This window comes from Chrysemys picta, chromosome 2 (genome assembly GCF_011386835.1).
Source record: "Chrysemys picta bellii isolate R12L10 chromosome 2, ASM1138683v2, whole genome shotgun sequence".
NCBI lineage: Eukaryota > Metazoa > Chordata > Testudines > Emydidae > Chrysemys > Chrysemys picta.
Genome location: NC_088792.1, coordinates 120,243,673 through 120,268,418, shown reverse-complemented (window position 1 = coordinate 120,268,418; position 24,746 = coordinate 120,243,673). Strand labels below are relative to the sequence as shown.

Here is a 24,746-nt window from a genome sequence, read left to right as displayed (position 1 = left end):
CTTTGTACAGTAAAAAAAAGTTTATACTGTAGTAAAATGTGTATATTACAAAAGGGTTTTTTGTCGCCCCCCCCCCCCAATTTTTCTATTTTTTAAATTTTAACCCAATTTCATTCTGGTTTTAATGTTTGGAAAATAAACACTGCAAAATGCCCTGATTATTATTTTTACAAATAAAAACTGAAAATGCAGAATGCTATTCTACACAATAGAATTCTGGTTGTATTTCCATATTTGTGTGCATTTTTACAATTTAAAAATAAAATTGGTTAAGTTTTTCCACTAACAAGTGTTTGCATTTTATTATTTAAGAGCACATTTTAAGTCCACAGGAGGAGAAACATTTTGTTTAGGGCCCATCATTTTAATGTGTTCCAAAAAGAAATTCAGTATAGTCACTTCTAAGAAGTATCCTAACTCATTATAAAGTCTAAAATTAGAAGAACTGGCCATTGGTTTATATGTGAAGTAATGCATTTCTGTATTTTTCATGCAATGGAACTCTATTTTCAGTGAATATTCTTCCTAAATGGATTGTAACATACAAAAACTTTTTGGAAAAGGGTGATTAATATTAACCAGCCCCTCAAAAACAAAGAGTTTCCAGTGCAATCTACTAAAAATATTTAACAAATGCATAAAAATACCTGAACAGTATATTCATCTCCATGACAATAATTTGTGCTCCAACTACATTTTTACTGTACTAAAAACAAACCCTATCCCCCCCCTTCCACAAACAAACAAACAAAACCAAACAAACCACATCCAAAACCAAATTGTTGAGTTTGTTTCCTAAAAACTTGAAGTGAAGATTCTTCAGTGTTCTGTTCATCAGTTCCAATTCAGCTGTTTTATCTTCTTAATTTATTTCTCTAGTTTTAATTAATGCTTTGACTAATGTTTCAATATTGATTTCTGGTGAAGGAAAAAAAGAAAAAAATCTTTAAATTATTTGTTCATTTTTATGCAACTTTGCATAAATGCATATAGCAGATACCATGTTAAAAAATAAAGATTTAGCTTTCCTAATTCCCTTAACTAACTTTCCTAATTCTAATATAGTAGAATAATTTGCATTATCTGTCTGGCAAATTCACCAACATAATGATGGCCCAGTTATATAATAATTCAGTTCTGCCTTAAATGTTCTAGAAATACATTTCTTAAAATGGAATATTTTTCTACTATTTAAAAGAAACTGCAATTCATAATGCTTATTTGTGTAGATATCAATGCAAAATAACTGACAAATTACCATCTCATAACAGCAGTCAGAATCAATATCAAACTGGCAGCTTAAATATTTTACTATTAAAAAAATTATCCCCAAGTGTGTTTGACACACGTTTTGCATGTCTCTCTACTATTATCTCCAATGCTAGATTTCCCCCAACCCAGTTATTTGTACTCAGTCTCTCTTTAGCAGCCACCCTTGTGGTACTATTTGCTGGAGTCTGAAGCACACTGGCTGCTTCATGAAATTTGGAACCTGGACAGCCAGACGGCCCAGACCAAAGTTCTCCCTCCCTCCCCCCCCCAATTAGGTAGGATTCTCTCCCATTTCATAACATCACTTTCCCACAACCACATCACCAAAACAATTCTATCAGTCCTCATTAGTGTTAAGCTGAGCTCCCTTCAGAGCAATATTAATGCCAATCTTGAGCTGCAAACGTGCTGTTGAGGGAAGTCAACCCAAAAGCGACCCTCACAACTGAACAAGCCACCTCAGCCCTTGCATAGTTTGAACCTTTGACTACTGCTTCACAGCACTTCACACTACAAACTAGGCCAGCAAGGCTTTACTAAGGTTAAAATCTTCACAATCTTACTTTGAAGTGCTGGATAATATGGAGTCAGCTGCTTGAGCATTCTGGTCATTGTAGGTACATCCTTTCCTTGAAGTCTATGCAGAATGTTGGGAGTAAGACCACTGGCATCTTCATCAAACATCTTATCTGACTCTCTGTTTTGTTGTTGGTAATCTTTGTATGAATTGTGGACAGAAGAGGAGGAACGAAATGAGGCCGAATCAGTCTTGAAATTTGATTTCTGATATCTTGATTCTTCTGACCAACTAGAACCACCTCTTGATGAAGAAGTGGAATTTGAAGACCCACCTCTGTAGTAAGATGAACAGCCTTGTAAAGGGTAGTTTGTCGAATATCCTCCAGATGAAGGATATGTAGCAGAGGAAGCAGAATAGGATGATCTCTGGTCAGGTAAATTCCTTGTATTTGGAAATGCTCTTTGACTCTTCCAATTTGTACCTCCAACACCATAAGCCATTCTGTTATCAGGTGCCGTAGTTTTGTTTCCTTGGGCACTATTAGACTTGTATTCTGTTGAATACCCACTCCCTGAATATGTGAAGTAGGGAGAGGTGCCTCCAACTGAAGTGGACTGGGAGGATACAGAAGCAGATTGGTTGAATTGCTTCAGCCATTCATTGATCCCAGTAGCAAAGCCTCCCGTCTGAAGGGCAAATGAATTACTGAGTGCAGCCATTGTTGCAGAATCATTAGGTTTTAGTCCATATGAGGATGATCCATCACCTGTTTGGTAACTATATGAACTGGCAGTGGTGAATGAAGTGTTTGCATCCAATTGTGATGTAAATTGTTCCTGTTCAGGTCTTTGAGATGAAAAATCTTGATTCCAATTAGTATTTCCTGAAAAGACACATGCAAGTAAACCTAAATAAAATGACAGGCCATCAGCAGAAGAAGTTGGTCAAACTTTAACTAACCCCATGGAGCCTGAATCCCTCCTGCACCCTGCCCCCCCAACTCCCTGCCCTAAGTCCCCTGCCTGCACCTCGCACCCCTCCTGTACCCCAACTCCCTGCCCTGAGCCCCCTTGTACAACCCGCACCCCTCCTGCACCCCAACCCCCTGCCCTGAGCTCCCTAACCCCCTTCCCTGAGCCCCCTCCTGCACCCCAACCCCCTGCCAAACCCCCTCCCGCAGTCCACACCCCTCCTGCACCCCTGCCCTGAGCCCCCTCCTGCACCCCAACTCCCTTTCCTGAGCCTCCTCATACACCCCGCACCCCTCCTCTGCTCCAATCCCTTATCCTGAGCCCCTTCCTGCACACCGCACCCCCTCCCACACCGCTGCCCTGGCCCTGCATACAATTTCCCCACCCAGATGTGGCCCTCGGCCCAAAAAGTTTGCCCACCCCTGAACTAGTCCAAAAAACAAACAAACAAAAAAAAGATGCTAATCCATGAAAATAAGCTATGACTGTGTGCCTCACCAATTAACAGTAGTGGGCTTAAATGAAGGATAACACAAATGTTAAACTGCCTGAAAAACAGTTCTAATCTGAAGAAACTGCAGGTAAAAAAAACAAAAACTTTTTTTTTTTTAAAGTCTGCCTCTCAGTCACTGCGTTTAGAATGTACGTCCAAGACTGACCTAAGTAGGGAGTAGGTGAAACTAACAGCACTATGTAAGGTTTACTTTTCTCATGTCACTTAAGGTCAGTTTAGAAACTTGAATGCCAAAAATATTTAAAGCAATTATGATGGAGATTTTCAGTGCTCAGCCTTTCTATTGTTTGCAGAATCTGCTTCCTCAGTGAGGTATTTACAGAGGCCTACATATTTGGGTACTGGATTTCCAAAAGTGCTCAGGGCTGGCCTAACTGCTCCCACTGAAGTCAGTGGTAAAACTCCAAGAGTTGTAAAATCTGTTTTAAACTCAAATTACTAACATTCTGATAAAAAGGAGGGCTCTGTCTTAGAAATATCAGGAATGTCACTGTTCTTTTGAAGGGGAGGCTGTTGCATTTAAAGTGGAAAAAAAAGAAATTTTACAAAATTAAAACCTTTACAACATAATGAATAAAATATTGATACAAGCCTGATTTAAAAGATTTTTTGCAGCTCATCTTTGAGAATTTTTTTCTTGGCTTTAGGCAATATCCTGTTTTCACAGAGCTTTTGAGAATCTGCTAAAATTCTAACTTTTCTCCAATTTCTATTAACCATCTCACTTTGCCTATTTAACCAAAATGCTTCAAGTTCCAAATTTACTTTTTCTAGCTAATTAAATGCATCAGACATTGAAATTTTGCTGCTTTATTCACTTGATTTATAGAATCACAGGACTGGAAGGGACCTTAAGAGGTCTGCTAGTCCAGTCCCCTGTGTGACGCTGTATGGAATCCTGGGGACACTTTAGGATATTATGAATACCAATATTGTAAAATTGCAGTGATTTATGCCAGATATGCCGTGTAAAGTATCTGCAAAAATGTTATAATTTGCCAGGTTATGATAATCTAGTTTATGTGTTTGTATCACCTTTGTATTGTAAGTTATATGTATGGTATGTCTGTAGTTCCAAACTTGTGCTGTGCATCTGAGTGACACACCCAGACAGATTGGCATTAGCACTGCCTAGCTTGTTTGACAGCCCATTAAGGGACATCAGCTATGCAACTGATAGAAGGCAAGGGATACACCTTATGACTCAGCAAGGCATGCAGGGGCATGCCTGTGGAAAGAACTCTAAGGCCTTTCAAAGTCATGTGCTATCTGCTATGAGTGTGTTTGAAACAAAGGAAGTACCAGACACATGGCAAAAACACTATAAAAGTGTTCTTCTCCATTTTGTCTTCAGTCCTGCTTCATGTCTTCAATCCTGCTTCTTACCTCTGGAGTAACCTTCCTACAAACTTCTGAAGATCTGAACAAAGGACTGAATGACCCATCCAAGTTGTGGATGTGTCCAGAGGGACTTTCAAGCCAGCAAACTCACCAATACTGCTAGATGGATGGACTTTGAAGTACTTGTATGTGATTGTTTTTAACATCTCTCGTTCTTTTTTCTTTATAATAAACTTTTAGCTTTAGGCACTAAAGGATTGGCTGGCAGCATGGTATTTTGGGTAAAATCCAAATCTACACTGACCTGGTAATGTGGCTGACCCTTTGAGGTCAGAAGAACATTTTGTATATGTGAGCAGAGTTTTTTAAATAACTTCTCATTGTACTGGACCTAGGTCCTGATTGGGAGCCAGAAAACTGGAATGCAATAAAGGGGGCTGTGTGATTCTTTTTCTGATTCTTGATAACCAGCGTGGGGGATCAGAAGCAGTTTGTGACTGGTTGGGGAGTTTAACTTCAATGTTACCCACTGGTCTTGGGAGTACCTGTTCTCCCTATTGCAGCCTGCCCTGACCTTGGCATGTTCAGTGAGGGCTGCCCCAGGCACACCAGGTCAGACCTTGCACTCAAGGCAGGACTAAGTATTATCTAGACCATCCCCGACATGTTTGTCTAACCTGCTTAAAATCTCCTCTGATGGAGATTCCACAACATCTCTAGGAAATTTCAGTGCTTAACTACCCAGACAGTTAAGAAGTTTTTTCTAATGTCCAACCTAAACTGCCCTTGCTGAAATTTAAGCCCATTGCTTCTTCTCCTATCCTCAGAGGTTAACGAGAACAATTTTTCTTCCTCCCCCTTGTAACAACCTTTTATGTACTTGAAAACTATTATGTCCCCTCTCAGTCTTCTCTTTTCCAGACTAAACAAACCCAATTTTTTCAATCTTCCCTCATAGGTCATGTTTTCTAGACCTTTAATGATTTCTGTTGGTCTTCTCTGGACTTTCTCCAATTTGTCCACATCCTTCCTGAAATGTGGTGCCCAGAACTGGACACAATACTCCAGTTAAGGCCTAAAGAGCACGGAGTAGAGCGGAAGAATTATTTCTTGTATATTGCCTACAACACTCCTGCTAATGCAGCCCAGAATGATGTATGCTTTATTTGCAACAACGTTACACTGTTGACTCATATTTAGACTGTGATCCACTATGACCCCCAGATCTTTTTTCCATAGTACTCCTTCCTAGACAGTCTTTTTGTATGTGTGCAACTGATTGGTCCTGCCTAAGTGGAGTACTTTGCATTTGTCCTTACTGAATTTCATCCGATTTACTGCAGACCATTTCTCCAGATCATTTTGAATTTTAATCCTATCCTCCAAAGCACTTGCAACCCCTCCCAGCTTGGTATCGTCCACAAAATTTATAAGTGTACTCTCTATGCCATTATCTAAATCATTGATGAAGATATTGAACAGAACTGGACCCAAATCCAATCCCTGTGGGACCCCATTTGATGCATCCTTCCAGCTTGACTGTGAACCACTGATAACTACTCTCTGGGAACAGTTTTCCAACCAGCTATGCACCCATCTCATAGTAGCTCCATCTAAATTTTATTTCCCTAGTTTGTTTATGAGAAAGTCATGCGAGACAGTATAAAAAAACTGTACTAAAGTCAAGATATACCACATCTACAACTTTCCCCCATCCACAAGGCTTGTTAGCATGTCAAAGAATGCTATTAGGTTGGTTTGACATGATTTGTTCTTGACAAACCCATGCTGACTATTACTTATCATTTTATTATCTTTTAGGTGTCTGCAAACAGATTGCTTAATTATTTATTCCATTGTCTTTCTGGGTACTGAAGTTAAGATGACTGATCTGTAATTTCCTGGGTTGTCTTTAGTCCCCCTTTTATTGATTTGGACTATAATTTTAACCTTTTCCAGTCCTCTGGAATCTCTCCCATCTTCTATGACTTTTCAAAGATAATTGCTAATGGCTCAGATGTCTCCTAATTCAGCTCCTTGAGTAGTCTAAGATGTATTTCATCAGGCCCTGGTGACTTAAAAACATTTAACTTGTCTAAGTACACCTCTACCCCGATATAACACGAATTCGGCTATAACATGGTAACGCAGTGCTCCGGGAGGGGGGAGGGGGAGAAGAGGGTCTGCGCACTCCGGTGGATCAAAGCAAGTTCGATATAACGCGGTTTCACCTATAACACGGTAAGATTTTTTGGCTCCCGAGGACAGTGTTATATCGAGGTGTAATTTCTAACTTGTTCTTTCCCTATTTTAGCCTCTGATCCTACCTCATTTTCACTGGCATTCACTAAGTTAGATATCCAAATGTTTGTAGTGAAACTTTTTAGTGAAAAACAAACAAAAAAATCATTTGGCGCTTCTGCCATTTCCACATTTTCTGTTATCCGCCCCCTCACTCTCCCCCATTGAGTAATGGGCCTACCCTGTCTGGTCTTCTTCTTGCTTCTAATGTATTTGTAGAATGTTTTCTTGTTACCCTTTATGTCTCTAGCTTGTTTAATCTCATTTTGTGCCCTTTCCTTTCTAATTCTGTCCCTAAAAACTTGTGTTATTGGTTTCTTTTCATCCTTTGTAATTTGATCTAGTTTCCACTTTTTATAGGATTCTTTTTTGAGTTTTAGATCATTGAACATCTCCTGGTTAAGCCAGGGTGGTCTCTTGGCATGCTTCCTATCTTTCCAGTGGGATAGTTTGCTCTTATGCCATGAAATCAGTTGTATCTTTCTTCAGTCCCAGAATTCCCTTTAACAAATCAGACTGTTCTTCAGGTGGACAGACAAGGGATGGTTGTGACATTGTCTTTACACGTAGGTTGGTACAGCACCACTCGTATTTGTTTCATGTAGTGGCTGACCCATATGTAACATTTCCCCCGCCCCCCCCCCAAAATAGTTTAGTAATACTTTAGAGCAGAGAGGAATACATCTTACCCTGTGCCCTTTAGTGGTTCCAGCAGATTTATTTCTGCTCACTGGACAATATGGCAGAGAAGAAACACTCCCATCAAAGCCTCACTGAAGAAACACTCCCATCAAAGCCAGAAGATGACAGCTCTAGCACCGCCTGTTAATCTCAGCTACTTTGGTACCACCCAATGAAATGGGCAGGTCCTCAGGTGGTCAGTACCAGAATCAGGAAGCATTGAACAGATTAAAACCCCAAACTCCTTGAACTGCACCAGACAACAAATGGAAATCACAGAGCACTTCTAAAGCACAGCATTCTAGTGGCAGAGTAGCATGACTGGGCAGAAGTTTAAGTCCTCATATAGCATGGTCTGTGAATTCAAAACCACTTTATTAAGAATATTTTGACAAAGACACCCTGCAAAGTACCTGAATTGCCTTTGTAATTGTCATAAGACTTGTATGGTTTTTGGATGTTTTTTCCTGCTGAAAGCTCATCTTGAGATATTGACATCAATGGCCTCAGGCTGCTGGCATAATTGACCTAGGGGAAATAAAGCACGTCTCATTGTATTTGTTCCAAACATTTACATTTCATTTTCAACATTTCAAAAATAGCAACTTTTCCTATAGAATGCCAAGACATGTTCTTTGGTAATGCTATTTTTAAGCAATGAATCCCATGTTTTGCTGTGCTGCTCAAGTTTGCTCCCTATTTTGCTCACAACTATCAATGTGAATAACAACGTCCTCCCATTTGACTTGAGTTTTGAATTAGCCATTAAAGTAAAATCAATCTCAAATATACAAGTTAGTCCTTTGAGCTCTCTCTCTCTCACACATACACACCCACACCTTATGATACCTGTTTATCATAATGTGCCTAGTGCTAGCAAAATGAAAGCCAACCAAACATACTAACCATTTAGCCAGTATTAATACATTCTAGTTTTGACAGTGCTAATGTTTTTTTCCTTGAAAGACTTCAGGGATTATTTTCCTTATTCCCCTCCTCCTTCTCCAGTTACTGTACAGGTTTTCAAAACTTTGTTATATTTTAAAATAATATTCATGGCAATGTCATGGGTGAAGGTTTGAATTTCATGGGATATGCATGGCTGCTGAATCCCCCCAGAACCAAACAGATTCGATTCTTCCAGTAATGAGGAGGCTGTTTGTGGGGAGCAGGTCAGTCCCAACCCTGAGGGGGAAAGCAGAGATGGTGGGCAGGTCCTATTCCAAGGAATCGAGGGATGGCAGGCAGGCAGCAGGTCTCACCACAAGGTGCTGACTGATCTGACCCAGCCCAGCATGGGGCAAGGATCAGAACCTGGCTCACTCTGCACTCCATTCCAGACCAGGCTACTGCTTAGTGATTAGGAGCCTCGGCGTGGACCCTGCAAGTCCTGGGAAGAAACTGAAGCACCAACTGGTGAGAAACGAGGATCCATCCACTCTATCCTCCTGCCAGGGCAGGGCAGGGCCCCTCACATACCTGCTCCTGTTCCAAGCAGTGGCAGCACGGGCTAGGATATTGGCTACGGTGGAGGAATGGATCCTGGTCTCAGCTCCTGCAGTGTCTACCTCGGGCCTGCAGGAGCCACTGTATATAGGCTGGCCAGGTTCCCAACCACTGCGTTGCCAGAGCCAGCCCTCCTCCTCCCCCCCCCAGTCCTATCAGCCAGACAGGAAGCAGCAACCTGGATGGGAGCCAAACAGCATAAGCCAGGCCCTGATCTCTGCCCCTGGCTGGGCCAGACCATCTAGAGCCATATACAGGAACTCCTCACTTAAAGTCACCCTGGTTAATGCTGTTTCGATGTTAAGTTGCTGATCAATTAGGGAACCAGGGTGGACCAGCAGCCCCCTATCAGCTCCCCACTCCCCTAAGTTCCCTGTGCAGCAGCTGTCCCTCCCCCCCCACTGCCGTGTGCTGCTCCTGCCCTCTGCCTTGGAGCTGCTCCGAGACTCCTGCTTGGTGTATGGGATAGGAGGGGGGGGAGAGAAGAAGGGAGCTAATGTCAGCGTGTCTCCCGCTCCCCCCTGCTCCTGCACCCCGCTTACCGCATCTTCCATAGAGCAGGGGGAGACACACGATGGAGGGACACAGATGGAGGGACGGAGCTTCTAGACAGTAGCTGCTGTCTCAGGTCTCAGCAAGCTGATTTAATTAACAAGGCAGTGTACTTAAGCCTGGTGTCGGCTATTTAAAGGGGAAATGTGCATTTTTTTTCTCTCACACACAGGGTGTGTGTCTCAGTCTGCCCTCCCTCCTTTCCTGTTGCCTTGTAGAGTGTTGTGAGAGTTAACCCTTCATGGCTCAGTCAACTGCTAGTTCATTTAGCAGTAACGCATTCCCTGGGAAATATCCCATCCTCTGACCCCTCCACCTCAACCAAGCTTCACAATCATCATCACTGTGTACCAGTATTAAATTGTTTGTTTAAAACACAGAGAGAGAGAGAGAGAGAGAGAGAGTGTTAGTATTTTGTCTGCTGAAAAAAGTTTTCCTGGAACCTAACCCCCTCATTTACATTAATTCTTATGGGGAAATTGGATTCGCTTAACATTGTTTCGCTTAAAGTCGCATTTTTCAGGAACATAACTACAGCCTTAAGTGAGGAGTTCCTGTAATGAGACACATCCCTATCCCAGCCGCCAATCCCCTCCCTCCTGGAATAGGACCAACCCACCACCTTTTTGACCCACTCCAGAATGGGACCAGTCTGCTAACCCCCACAAGCAGCCATGGCCTCAACAGGGAGAAAGTAGGGATGTCTGCTTCCGCCTTTCTGCTGTTGAAAGTCGCAATACTAGGCTAACTTATCACGGTTTCATGGAACCATGATTTTCACTGGTCGCTATATATAAGCGGATAAAAACAGAAGAGCAACCAGCCTAGTTGTCTCTACTACAGTCTGCTGCCATACGAGAAGAAACAGGAGCTGTTCTCATGGCTCAAAGCCTCAAGCAGGAACAGAGCTGCATGCCACCAATGAGAACTGTCCACATGTCCAGGGAGAAAAGAATGAAGCAGCCAAGTAGTGTCACTTGGGGGAAAACACCAAATGGTTGAGTTAGTTCCCTTATATCTTGGATATACAAGTGGCAGGAAAGCAGTGTGGTGGGAGAACAACTAGGCAACATGTAAGCATGTGCAGAAGAAGGTAAAGGAGGCCAACTGAAGAGACACACATGCAGAGGGGAGAAAAATAGGACAAATGGGACGTGGAAAAGAAATTAAAAAGAAAAAACTGTGCAATTAACTTCTCAAAACTAAGCTACTTATACTTAAATTTATTTCCTAATTTCCGTGCCAAATGCCGTAGTTGTTTCAGGGACGTTACATGATTATGAATGGGAGGAGTGGGTAAACCAATGGGAAAACCCTCGCAACAGAACACCACAATATGGAACTAGTCATTGAGGTAGACCAATTACTTACAGCTGCTTTCTTTTTACAAAAGGTCTTCAAAGCTTCGGTCAGCTGTTGTGTAATACTAACTACCAGAGTTGCTTCTGTGTCTGAGGTGACCCGAAAAGATTCCTGTCAAATTAAAAATAATCACACATTCAAAAAGGTTAAGTTTCAAACAATAACTAAGGACACTTATCTCAAATACTCAACCCGACTTCCCATAGGAGATCATGAGTTTTGGGAAACAGATGCAAAATAAATGGATTCAAATGAAGTTCTATGACCAACTCAAGCAAAAAATTAAGGAAATGAGATTTAAAAAGCAAAAAAAGGGCTGAGAATTTACAAACTGGATGCTAACAGACCTCAAATCCTAGTGATGACTGAACCAGATGATAATCTAAATAAAGAGGGCTTTTCATCCACACTGGTAGCTGTTTCCACTGCTTCACACTGCCTCAGACATTTTAGGATTCAGAATGACATTTCTGGAATCTTGTTATATAGATGGGGCAAAATGGCATAAAAGAGTGGAAGAGCAACCAGAGAGCACCACAGTAAAAACCAAAAAGGCAGAATGAAGCAGGTGTCCGAGCCTCTCTTCAAATTATTTTTAAAGAAAATAGTTAAGTAACCTTTTCTTCTCAGAACTTCTAAATACAGACGAGACACTTCCCTAAACAAATTACAGGCCATAATTAATCATGAACATTCTCCTAGCAAAACATTTTAGACATTAAACATTATTAAAAATTACTTTAGCAGCTAATGTTAAAATCTCTACAAAAAGCAGAGATATCGAGTTCTATTTCTTTGAACTCTGAAGCAGTTCAAATTCAAGTTCTAATGTACGATGTTACAGGCAACAGCAAGCAGCAAAGGATTTATTTATACTGTAGCTGCCCAATCTTTAAGATTTGGTGAAATATGACTTGAAAAGTAGGAATTACTGATCAAGTTCATTCATAATCTTTCAAGTGATTTATGCAAGATTCGTTCTTTCTGCAGTGGTGCAAATCCAGTGTTAAAACGTAGCAAATCCTGGCAAAAGTACTTTTTGTACATACCAAGTATTCTAGGGCTTTCTGCTTTCGAACTGGATCATTCTGTAGGGGGGAAAACCACCACAAGGACTGATTACAGTGCTTATATATATATATATATATTCTTCTGCAAAACATCATAATATATAACAACCAAATGCTTGAGGGAAGAAAATATTTTACAGCAGTCAATTATAATCTTAGGCCCTTATTGCTGGTATATACAGTAACAACTGCAATATTTCCATTTTGGGCTATGTAAGTTTCAAAATTAAGACAGACTTTAGCTCCCAAGATATAGGGTTCCTGAAAAAACTCTTCACTTTCAGCAATTACCTTTCTGTTCTCATGTTGACCATAAGAGAACAGGTCTTTTACTGTTAAATAGTTAACATTTTATTTCAAATGTTACAGCTTATTTCAATGATAAGCTGATATTCTTCTTAAGGTGAAATGCTAATAGAATTTACTTTGCCCTTAACATATTTCATACGAGGATAATCAAAGCACCTTACAAAAAAATAAAATAAAAATCAACACCTGTGAGGGGATAGAAGTAATTATGCCAATTTTATATGCAGAAAGTGAGGTTGAAAGGCTCATGCACAGTCAGTGGATGAATTAGGACTCCTGGGCTCTACTCCGAACATCCAATTGCACAAGTTTAAGTAAAGGTACATATACCAAAGCAAGATAAAGTTATGTAAGACTGTTTTAAAACAATATAAATGTTTCCACATAAGAATTTGCATTAGGGTTGCCAACTTTCTGATTGCAGGAAACAGAACACCCTTGCCCCATCCTCTTTCCTGAGGCCCCACCCCCTACCACACCCCTTCTCTAAGGCCCCTCCCCCACTCACGCCATTCCCCCCGCCCCTCCATTGCTCGTTCTCACCCACCCTCGCTCACTTGCTCATTTTCACCGGGATGGGGCAGAGGGCTGGGGTGCGGGTGCTGGGGGTGAGCCAGAGATTCATAGACTCATAGTCTTTAAGGTCAGAAGGGATCATTATGATCATCTAGTCTGACCTCCTGCACAACGCAGGCCACAGAATCTCACCCACCCACTCCTGTAACAAACCCCTAACCTATGCCTGAGTTACTGAAGTCCTCAAATCGTGGTTTAAAGACCTCAAGATGCAAAGAATCCTCCAGCAAGTGACCCGTGTCCCACGCTGCAGAGGAAGGCAAAAAACCTTCAGGGCCTCTGCCAATCTGCCCTGGAGGAAAATTCCTTCCCAACCCCAAATATGGCGATCAGTTAAACCCCGAGCATGTGGGCAAGACTCACCAGCCAGCACCCAGGAAGGAATTCTCTGTAGTAACTCAGATCCCACCCCATCTAACATCCCATCACAGACCATTGGGCATATTTACCTGCTAATAATCAAAGATGAATTAATTGCCAAAATTAGGCTATCCCATCATACCATCCCCTCCATAAAAAAACGTATCAAGCTTAGTCTTGAAGCCAGATACGTCTTTTGCTCCCACTGCTCCCCTTGGAAGGCTGTTCCAGAACTTCACTCCTCTAATGGTTAGAAACCTTAGTCTAATTTCAAGTCTAAACTTCCTAATGTCCAGTTTATATCCATTTATTCTTGTGTCCACATTGGTACTAAGCGTGAATAATGAAAGGTTTGGGGGTGAGGGCTCCGGCTGGGGGTACAGGCTCTGGGGTGGGGCCAAGGATGAGGGGTTCAGAGTGTGGAGGGGGGCTCTGGGCTGGGGCTTGGGATGGCATGCGGGCTCCGGGGTGGGGCCAGGAGGTTGGGGTATGGGGGGGGGGTATAAGGACTCTGGCTGAGAGTGCAGGCTCTGGGGCAGGACGGGGGATGAAGGGTTTGGAGTGCAGGAGGGGGCTCAGGGCTAGGGCAGGCAGTTGGTGTGCAGGAGGGTGTGGGCTCCGGGAGGGAGTTGGGGTGCAGGAGGGGGCTCAGGGCTGGTGGAGGAGGTTCGGGGTGTGGTGCAGGGTCTGGACAGCGCTTACCTGAGGCGGTTCCCAGAAGCAGTGACATGTCCTCTGGCTCCTAGGCACAGGGGCGCCCACGAAGGCTCCGTGCGCTGGTTTAGCCCGCAGGCACTGCCCCACAGCTCCCATTGGCCGTGGTGTAGGCCAATGGGAGCTGTGGAGCCGGTGCTCGGGGTGGGGTCAGCGTGCAGAGCCTCCATGGCTGCTCCTGTGCATAGGGGCCGCGGGGATATGCCAGCCGCTTGCAGGAGCTACACTGAGCCTGGGAATCTTTTAGGAATGAAGGGCGGGTGTGGGGGTGTGTGTTGCATATCTCATTACTGGAATTATTTCTCAGTTTAGGCAAACGATTTCTGCCTTTAACTAGATGATTAAATACTCCAAAGGGAAAAAAAAAATAATCCAGCCAAGTACTATCAGCACTTAGTAGATTTACCATTTTAAAGTGAACCTGCCTTAACCCTGCTGCACCACCAACTGGATTTTTAATGGCCCGGTCAGTGGTGCTGACAGGAGCCATCAGGGTCCCTTTTTGACCAGGCTCCTGGCAACTCTAGTTTGCATAGGTTTAACTAGATCAGTTTTTTAAATGTACAAGAAAGCTGCAACTGAAGAGAAGTCTAGTGGTGAATCCAAAGCTTAACAACTGATGACAAGCCATTATGAAGAGGGAAGATGTCATATTCAAGTGTGGAATTTCTTATAGCATGTGAATATCTTCCTCCGGGAGCCAATTTCTTCCCTGATGAGACACTGTGCTTTGATAGCTCTCATGGCACCAGCAGATATCCGTGCCAATGAAATAGGCCACAACTAAGAGCCAAAAGTATCAAGACAACTGGTTGGCCTGAGACCACACACAGTGCCAAATTCCAGAAGAATCATAGTTCTTACAGCAATGGTTCTCAAATAGATGCACACATACCCATGGGTGTAGGCAGAGGTCTTCCAGGGGATACATCAACTCATCTAGATATTTGCCTAGTTTTACAACAGGCTACATAAAAAGCCTAGCAAAGTCACTACAAACTAAAATTTCATACACACAAAATCAGAGTAAGCAAATTCTTAGTGTGTTGTGACACTTTTGTATTTTTATATCTGATTTTGTAAGCAAGCAGTTTTTAAGTGAGCTGAAACTTGGAGTACTCAAGACAACTTAGACTCCTGAAAGGGGTACAGTAGTCTGGAAAGGTTGAGAACCACTGATTTATAGCATATGGTGTGTCAAAGTTTTGATATTAAGATCAAGATAAGGCTGACAAAACTGTTGGTGCCTAGTGCTTTTCAGGGCAGCTACTAAAGGCATCATCAATATAAATTAATTATTTGTATTACTGTAGCAACTAGGAGCCATGGTCATGAACCAAGACAACATTGTGTTAGGGTACATCTTTGAGAAAAATCTGTGGATTTTTTTATTGTCCTTTTGCTAACCCAAGATTTAACAAGTTATTGAGTATAGAAGATCTTTGATTTAAAGAAGGAGGGAATAGTGAGGAAGCAGACTGACTGACTTTCGACTTGGGGTACAGAGACAAAGCTTCCTCCACAAAATTGATTAACCAAAGAGTGGTAAGCATCTCTTACCAAAATGAAGATTTGTTACGGTAGGTTATTTCACTTTATTGTATAAAGTGGAATACAATATCAAGAAAATAGGAAACTGAGTCAAAACAGGTAGACATTCAGAAAACAAGAACAATGAAACATAACTATCATACAACACATTTCAAAATTACTAACTCTTACCTCAGGCTTGTAATCATCTTCCCACCTAGAATAAAAAGAAGAAAGTTCAGTTGTTAAAGCAACAGCATAAAGGCTATTTTAAAAAGGATTTAGAATTTTATATAAGCCATCCTGTGCACAGATTTCAACTTCCCAAGTGACCTCAATTATTAATCAAGACCTCCCACCATATGGCACATCCGTAGAACCACATTCAATGCTGGAATATAGGACCACAATAAGGCCACCAGAAGAGTCCAAGAACACTTTCTACTAGGGCTGTGAGGAGATTAAAAAAATTAATCGTGATTAATCGCGCTGTTAAATAGAATACTATTTATATAACTATTGTTGGATGTTCTCCACATTTTCAAATATATTGATTTCAGTTACAAAACAGAATACAAAGTGTACAGTGCTCACTTTATATTCATTTTTTATTATATTTGCACTGTAAAAATAAAAAATGGTATTTTTCAATTCACTTAATACAAGTACTGTACTGCAATCTCTATCATGAAAGTTGAACTTACAAATGTAGAATTATGTACAAAAAACTAACTGCGTTCAAAAATAAAACAATGTAAAACTTTGGAGTCTACATGTCAACTCAGTCCTACTTCTTGTTCAGCCAATTGGTCAGACAAACAAGCTTGTTTACATTTGCAGGTGATAATGGTGCATGCTTCTTGTTTACAAAATGTCACATGAAAGTGAGAGTAGGCAAGATATTTATGTGCCAGATGCGTTAAAGATTCGTATGTTCGGACATGTAGGCTCTAAAGTTTTACATTGTTTTGTGTTTGAGTGGAGATATGTAACAAACAAACAAACAAACAAAAAATCTACATTTGTAAATTGCACTTTCACGATAAAGAGATTGCAATATGGTACTTGTATGAGGTGAATTGAAAAATACTATTTCTTATTTTTACAGTGCAAATATTTGTAATAAAAATAATATAAAGTGAGTACTGTACACTTTGTATTCTGTGTTGTAATTTAAATCAATATATTTGAAAATGTAGAAAAACATGCAAAATATTTAATACATTTCAATTAGTATTCTATTGTTTTAACAGTGTGATTATTTGCTATTATTTTTCTACTATACAGACATAAATAGTAACAAAGCTCCTTCACAGAACATCAGCTCCTTGATAAGAAAAATGCCTTAATTATCTTGGTCATCTCCTTTGACTGTGTGCCACCTCTGCAACATTCTCAACCAATGCCAGCCCTGGGTATGACGGACCATTTTGGGATATGATCTGAAGTTTCTCTATATATAAATACATCATGCTGCCATTAAATGACTCAGCAAGTGCAATACATCAGAAAGTCATAGTTATACATATAAGATTAAAATAATCTATAACTCACTGATAATCAACAGAGTTTTGTACGAGAGGAAAAACTGAACAAAGACAACAAATAAAAAAATGTAGGATTTTTTTCTAAAGACAAGTTGCAATGGTCTGAGATAAACAAAATAAGTAGACACTTAATCATTTCAAATGTATGGTGATGTAATGGTAATAAATCTATTCATGTGGGAGTTTACTGGAGGTTTCCTCACCTTGATTTTTTCTTTGATGATGAGGCTAGAAAAAAACAATTGGATGCGGTCAGCAAGAGCACATGTGCATTATAGTATCATTGAAAACGGATTATAATATAAATTAAATATTTATTTACACTCCGAGCTCAGTTAAGTACAGAACTCTTCAGCACTGGCCCTGTTCATTATGCCAATGGATCTGATTAAATTTTGTCACCATCAGCCAAATTCACCTTCCCTCTTATCTTACTATTAGACCAGGGGTGGGCAAACTTTTTGGGCTGAGGGCCACATCTGAGTGGGGAAATTGTATGCAAGGCCGGGGCAGAGGGTTGGGGTGCGTGAGGGAGTGTGAGGTGTGGGAGGGGGTGCAGTGTGCAGGCAGGGGCTCAGGGCAAGGGATTGGGGCAGAGGAGGGGTGCAGGGTGTATGAGGGGGCTCAGGGCAGGGGGTTGGGGTGCAGGAGGGGTGTGAGGAGCAGGTAGGGGGCTTAGGGTAGGGAGTTGGGGGGCAGGGTTCGGGCTCCGGCCTGGCGCCACTTACCTAAAGCGGCTCCAGGGTGGCAGCGGTGCAGACTGGGGGGGGGGCGGGGGGGGGGGGGGGAAGGAGGGCCCGTTCCCGGCTAATGGGAGCTGCAGGAGGCGGTACCTGGAGGCAAGGGCAACACACAGAGCCCTCTGTCCCCCTCCCTGCCCGGGGGCTGCAGGCAAGTGGTGCTGGCCGCTTCTGAGATTGGCGTGGGGCCTGCAGCGCCACGGGGGGCAATCCTGCGGGCCGACTGTAGTTTGCCCACCCCTGTATTAGACTATTAAAGTGTACCAGGTACTGTCTGCCCCCAATTGGCATCATTCAGATTGTGTCACACCAAGATGTCCCAGATTATATAAATGTATTTGGATCAAATATTTATATCTGACCTTTTTCATTACTAAGCTAATTTTAAAGATATAGTATTTGCAATATTCAGCTACACTGACATTTTAATGGGTCAAAGGACTGTTAGCATACTAAAGCCAGTTCAGAGGTTCTATAAAGAACCCATAGTTTTTCTAGTGGAGGGCACTCAGCTTCTTTCAACAGACTGTAGAGTACATAACCAGGTAGGCCCCCTTGCCTTGGTATAAATAGCAGTGTAAATAGTGAGGCAAATAAAGACATGCCTGAAGGACACGGGTATGAATCCAAGTATGTGCCCCACACGGCAGTCTACTTGCCCAAGCTGTGCCTCCCTGTCTACACTGCTATTTTTAACAGCCTAGAGTCACGTTGCCTCCCCGTTGCTAGAGCCTCCCCCTGCTTCAGGGAAAGACTCCAGCAGTGGGAAAAGGCTCAGTCTTTTCCCACTGCCTCCACCCTGCCAGGGCCTCTCACTTACAGGTACAGCTATACACTGCAAGCTGGCGTTTCGCTGCAACATATAGCTACACATCCTACACACCACCGCCAGCAGTGTGTGGTGTAGACATAGCCATAGTTCAATCAGGAAGGAGAAATGTTTATCAACTTATTCCAAACCAATGACCTATAATACTGCATTTTTCATTGAAATACATTTGTCAGTTGAGTTAATGAGTTCAATAACTATTAATTATGATCTTAAATAGTAGAGACAAGATGGGTGAGGTAATATTTTTTATTGAACCGAGTTCTGTTGATAAAAGAGACAAGTTTTCAACTTTACATAGAGCTCTTCCGGTCTGGGAAATGTACTCAGTGTCACAACTAAATACAAGATGAAACAGATTGTTTAGCATAAGTAGCTAACACATAGATACGTGTTAGCTACTTATGCTAAACCAGGGGTCGGCAACCTTTCAGAAGTGGTGTGCCGAGTTTTCATTTATTCCCTCTAATTTAAGGTTTCGCATGCCAGTAATACATTTTAACATTTTTAGAAGGTCTCTTTCTATAAGTCTATAATATATAACTAAACTATTGTTGTATGTAAAGTAAATAAAGTTTTAAAAATGTTTAAGAAGCTTCATTTAAAATTAAATTAAAATGCAGAGGCCCCCGGACTGGTGGCCAGGATCTGGGCAGTGTGAGTGCCACTGAAAATTAGCTCGCGTGCCGCCTTTGACGCGCATGCCATAGGTTGCCTACACCTGTGCTAAACAATCTGTTCCACCTTGTATTTAGCTGTGACACACTGACTACATTTCCCAGACCTGAAGAAGAGCTCCGTGTAACTAAAAAGCTTGTCTCTTTCACCAGCAGAAGTTGATTCAATAAAAAAAATATTACCTCACCCACCTTGTCTAATATCCCGGGACCAACACACATACAGCAACACTAGGTATCTTCAATACTGCCAGATGCATTTTCACTATTTTCGAAATGTTTCAGAAATGTGAAAACTATAACAAGATCATTTTTTGCACATCTAGTTAAAACAGGATTTAAAAATAGAAAGTTATATGCATACCAAAGCTATTGCTCTAAAATTTTACATGTTTTAGGTAATCACTAACTTTTGTGGCTATCGGTAATCTCAAGTTAGGTTCAAATATTCATTCATTGAAGTTTTATTTTAAATATATTAAAATTATATTCACGTAATTTCACAAACTTACAAGATATACTGGGTCTTGTATAACCTTCAGTCTAGGAAACAAAAACAGGCTTGTTTAGATAAGACTTCTTCGCTTAAGACTACATATCACTTAATATTGGTTGTTTCCCCACAGTCCAACTCCTCTGCCGTGCCCAGCAGAAACTTGGGCCCCCAGAGAACCCGTCTCACTATACCTTTATTTACCACTACCTATTGCACCACATAATTTTAAATTTAACAAATGCTAAACATTCCCAGGCAACCTTACAAATTAGCACTTGTTTTCTGAAAGAATCAAGTTTGAGATGCAAGAATTTCCTAAGGTCCTACGGTTCTAAAACATAAGCAATTTCAACCCTTTGCCACTATGAATCTTAATGTAATTTACCTAACATTTATCACTGAAACAGGACTGGCTGGACAATTTCTGATTCTAAAAGTTCTAAATTTCTGTGAAAACAGCAAAAAGGTTTTGGTGAAATTTTAAGGAATCCTCCTGATTTTTTGACCATCATTAAGTGAAATATTGACTCAGGAAGATGTATGCTTTCTGAAAGCACTCTGTAAAATTAAACAGAGTTTATTACTTTTTAAAATTAATAATTTAATAGGGCCTAGTGTCTAGTTTGCCAGAACCTAGATATAGAACCAAAGAACAAATTTAGTTGCTAGTTTAAACTTATCCAATTTACCTTATACATTTTCAAACCTTCAGCCTTTTCTATCTCTCTCGCTATCCGTCTGAGAAATGAGACTTTGTCCTCTTTCACACCTGGTGTGTTTTTCTTCATTTTATCTGGAAATTCTTTAGACTGTCAATGAAAAAAGACCATTGAGACCATTTCAATACTAAATCTGACGAGTCATGCTTTTTGGAAAATTTTACAATACCTGTGGAGAAAACTAAACAGCAAGATTTTAGACATTATGGTCCTACATTTCCTCTAGCAGAATATAACTAATTATGATTTAATATGATAATTTTTTATTAGTTTTCATCACTACAGAATTTTAACACTATACAGAACTCAGATAAGACACTTGACAAAAGAAACATGCTTTGTACAATGGAGTTGTTGTGACATGCTTCAGGAGTTTTAGTAGAGAGACCTCAGACTGCTTAGTCCCATGGCAAACACTACTAAAAATTCTTGAACCTTTATCGAAGATATGGAAAAGAAAAGTTTAAAATGTAGCTTATTAAGGCTTTCATTTTAACAGTATCCCTTACTCCTCTTCACTGTAACCATAGAAAGTTTTTCTATGAACCACCCTGGGTATTAAAGATGGGGGAAGATGTGCAGGGAGAAGAAAAAGCAGTTGAGATGGGTTGGAGCTGCTGTTGTTCTTAAAGTCTGATGCCATTTCCTTGAAAACAAAATAAGACAAGCACACATAAAAGAGGAAAGAAAATAATACAAAGGTAGAAAATGCAGCTTCTGTCTTTGGTGTTGATTCTTACTTGCAAATCTCACTACTAGAGAAACACAGGGCCAACACAGTCTTATCAGCCATTCTGAAACTTGTGCCAGCATCGGGTTGTTTAGGGTTTTGCTTATAGCTGTCTCTCCTGGTCCCGGGCTCATAACAGTACTGCAAAAGGAGGAGTTGGCTTAGCCAGCTAAGCCAGACTCTTTTTAGACAAAACACAAAAAGTAACAGATGGGGGTGAAAAAGATAGGGGGAAAAAGGAAAATGACACACATGGGAATGGGTGACAGCAGGAACCCAAGCCTCACACACCAGGGAGGCGGTGCTGGAGATTTAGCTGTTGGAGGTGACAATGTCATCTAGATCCCCCTCTGTGACAGTCCAATGGTATCACAGTGGACCTGGGCAACCCAGGAGATACTGGAGGTAACAATCACAATCACATAGATTGATCCGTTCAGGCCATTGGTTCTCCAGCCATCTAATGTTAATCTGATCCTCCCCTAAGAGTCTTTTGTTTTGTTTTTTTAAAAAGGACCTCAAAAGGACGTGATGGACAGATTAACCCATCCCCTTATTAGACTATCTATTGAATATAGTTTCCGATACGCCAATTTTGGTCCATTAATTTCCAGTCCCACACTCCTCTTGTTAACCAGACATGATCTACAATCTGTGTGTTATATCAGCAGACTTTTTAAGACTAATCCAATTTTTGGTCTCCTTTACCCACTAAATTTGTTATAAATTATTGGATTATTTTATGAATGTTTATCCACGTTCCTTACAGCTGAGCTCACAATTGGGTAGTCCTATCAGCCCCAAATCACTACAATACAGTCATTGGTGTATAAGACTTACACTAGGGACTAAGAGCAAGACTATATTCAAGCAATAGAGAAGAGGTTGTTTTAAAAACAACAACTGAGTGCTATATCACTTAAAGCTTAAAAAATCATAAATTAACATACTTACACCCAGAAGCCAGTTTAGTACACAGATTTACTGATCACTCTTGGCAATCTGACCTGCTAAAATGACAAGACTTCTCTTAATCCAATAGACAAGAGATCTAACTGAATCAGGAACAACAAATGGGCTTCATCACCATTCGCCAATCATCTGAATACAACCTGTGCCATAACATATTCAATCGCAACTGATGGGGTGCAGAAAACCACAAGTCCGGATATACGGGGAGTTGCCCAAGATTCTCAGTGACCATACCTTAACTAGTTACTGAGCAGATGACCGGCTGTTCACTTCAGTCACCTTTAGATGGCAATGACTCTTCATCATTAGTGTAGCTGGACATAAAATGCTCCCTATCTCATTAGCAACCTCCTGAGCAAACCCTAATCACCACCTGTCTAAATAACAAAAGTAAAAAGGTTGCCATATCTTCTCAATTCATCTATGTTTTGGATTCCTTAGTATTCATCATATATTATTTAGTTCATAATGAGGCCCCTAGGAGCTAATCGCAATATAAACAACTATTTATACAAAAGAAAATTAATAAATGGTGTAATACAGTATTTAAGCACTGACTCAAATGGATAAAATTTTACTTACAATATATGCTCTTCTGTGTTTATAGCCACTGAGATGTTCTATCATAGGTGCCATCTCCGTGTTAAATTCACACAGTTTGCATTCATAATGTGGCTCTCTCCTCCCTTCAAATCTGATTTCGACCACATGTTCTAAACCTATAAAATCAAAAGTTACAAGTACTTACATTTCTTTATACAGGCAATTATGAATAAATAGATTCTTATTTCAGCTGTGTAAGGACAACCAATGATGAATCAATGATAAAAGATACTGATCCATTTTAGGTATTTCCTACCTTTCCTCACAATCGCCCATTAAGGATTAGATTTCTTACTGGTAACATTTGTTAGTTCAAGTTTCTCTCTTCACCAGTACAGACTTTTCTCTGAGTAAAAGTTCTGTTCTTGGTAGACTGCCTGTCACAGCAGGATCACAGTACTTCATAACCTAGAATCTTAAGAATATCCAGCCAGAAGAAAAAAAACCAGAGGGTGCACACAAGCACATACCATAAAAGAATAAAAAGGTCAAGCACTGAAAAGTTAGGAAACGCAAGAATTAAGATTGCACAGGAAACCTTAATTCAGCCCCTTTATGCATGTCTATGCAGTCTTTAATTACATGACCTCCCATACCATTTTTCCCCACAGGATCCGTATCTCATTCAATATATAGGATGGACCACGGTTCTGGGGATGTATCAGCATTGTGTAGACCCGAAGACTCTTGTCTGTAGGATCCTGGGAGGTGTGTATTAAATGAGGCAGGAAATCGCAGGAAGGGAAAGATCTCATGGTAAAGGAATTGGAACACCATCCTGGAGAATTGGATTCTATCCCTGCCTCTGCCACAAATTTCTATGTGATGCTCAGCAGGTCACTTAAACCAAACCGCCCTCACGTGGTCAGTTATTTCTCTACCTCATTTTGAAACCCTGGGTTCTGATTTGCAGAAGAGCTGAGCACTCACAGTTGCAACTGAAGTGAATGGGAACTGTGCTTAGAACCTGTACAGTGATATATAATGCTAAGTACTCAGAAAAAACAACAACAATAACAACCACCACCCTAAGTGTCTCAAATTGGGCACCCAAAATTAGTGGACACTTTGGACCTTAATTTCTCTGTGTTTTAGCTCCACATCTATAAAATGGGGATGATAATAATACATCCTACACAGTGAAAATAAATGGTTTGTGAAGCACTCAGATGAGTGCTATAGAAAAGATTTGAGGAAATAATTCTGTTTTCACAGCACGGATTGAAATAGTGAATGTGCAGTAAATAATGGTCTAGGCCCCATATTGAACAAGAGGATAAAGCAAAATACCAAGAAGCTGCTCACTTAACGAGCACCATCCACCCCATGCAGATAATGAGGCAGTGGTCATAAGTAAAAAAAATAGCATATCATCATAGTTCAAGACTATGATAATGCATACGTGCAAGTGAGACGAATTAAGGTTGCACAGGTAACCTGAATTCTTGCATTCCCTGAAACTGTCCCCAGAGTAGCTGGGTTTAGAGGTAGGTGAGACAGGAAATGATCTCTCAATCCCACTGTTTACAACAGTAGCTCAATTTAACCCCAACGCTGAACATTTATTCGATACCAATACCATATAAGGCAGCAGTAAGCCACCAGGGATAGTGATAGTTTTTGCAGGACTGACAATGGGGGTAAACACACATTTTGCACAGCTCAAGAATTCTATTAAACCAGTTAAGAGCAGAACTTCTGTGGAGAAATAATGATCCAAATAGAGGAAACCTACTGCTTACAACAGAGCCCCTATTACTCAATTCAATGTACTACTCAAAGATGCTAGCACTTGCTAGGATCATGGAGGACATTGGCTAGAAGGAAATGATAAACTGACGAAGCTAAGCTCTG

At 40.9% G+C, this 24,746-nt stretch overlaps 1 protein-coding gene across 7 annotated transcripts in view; it reads right to left on the bottom strand.

Annotated features, from left to right (window-relative positions):
* Positions 1–274: 274 nt before the first annotated feature.
* LOC101937085 (uncharacterized) overlaps positions 275–24,746 on the bottom strand; it is a 56,443-nt gene continuing 31,971 nt past the window's right edge. For 4 of the 7 annotated variants that reach the window (XM_065587226.1, XM_065587231.1, XM_065587225.1 and 1 more), the window contains 10 exons: positions 22,872–23,008; positions 20,558–20,677; positions 19,885–19,915; positions 17,330–17,354; positions 15,772–15,796; positions 12,070–12,108; positions 11,030–11,131; positions 8,014–8,128; positions 1,836–2,675; positions 275–918 (listed from right to left, as the gene is read on the bottom strand). In XM_065587226.1, the coding sequence (XP_065443298.1) occupies positions 863–918; positions 1,836–2,675; positions 8,014–8,128; positions 11,030–11,131; positions 12,070–12,108; positions 15,772–15,796; positions 17,330–17,354; positions 19,885–19,915; positions 20,558–20,677; positions 22,872–23,008 (1,490 nt within the window). In that variant the 3' untranslated portion in view covers positions 275–862. The remainder of the gene's footprint in view (positions 919–1,835; positions 2,676–8,013; positions 8,129–11,029; positions 11,132–12,069; positions 12,109–15,771; positions 15,797–17,329; positions 17,355–19,884; positions 19,916–20,557; positions 20,678–22,871; positions 23,009–24,746) is intronic. The other 3 variants (XM_065587228.1, XM_065587227.1, XM_065587232.1) reach the window with 1 other exon arrangement.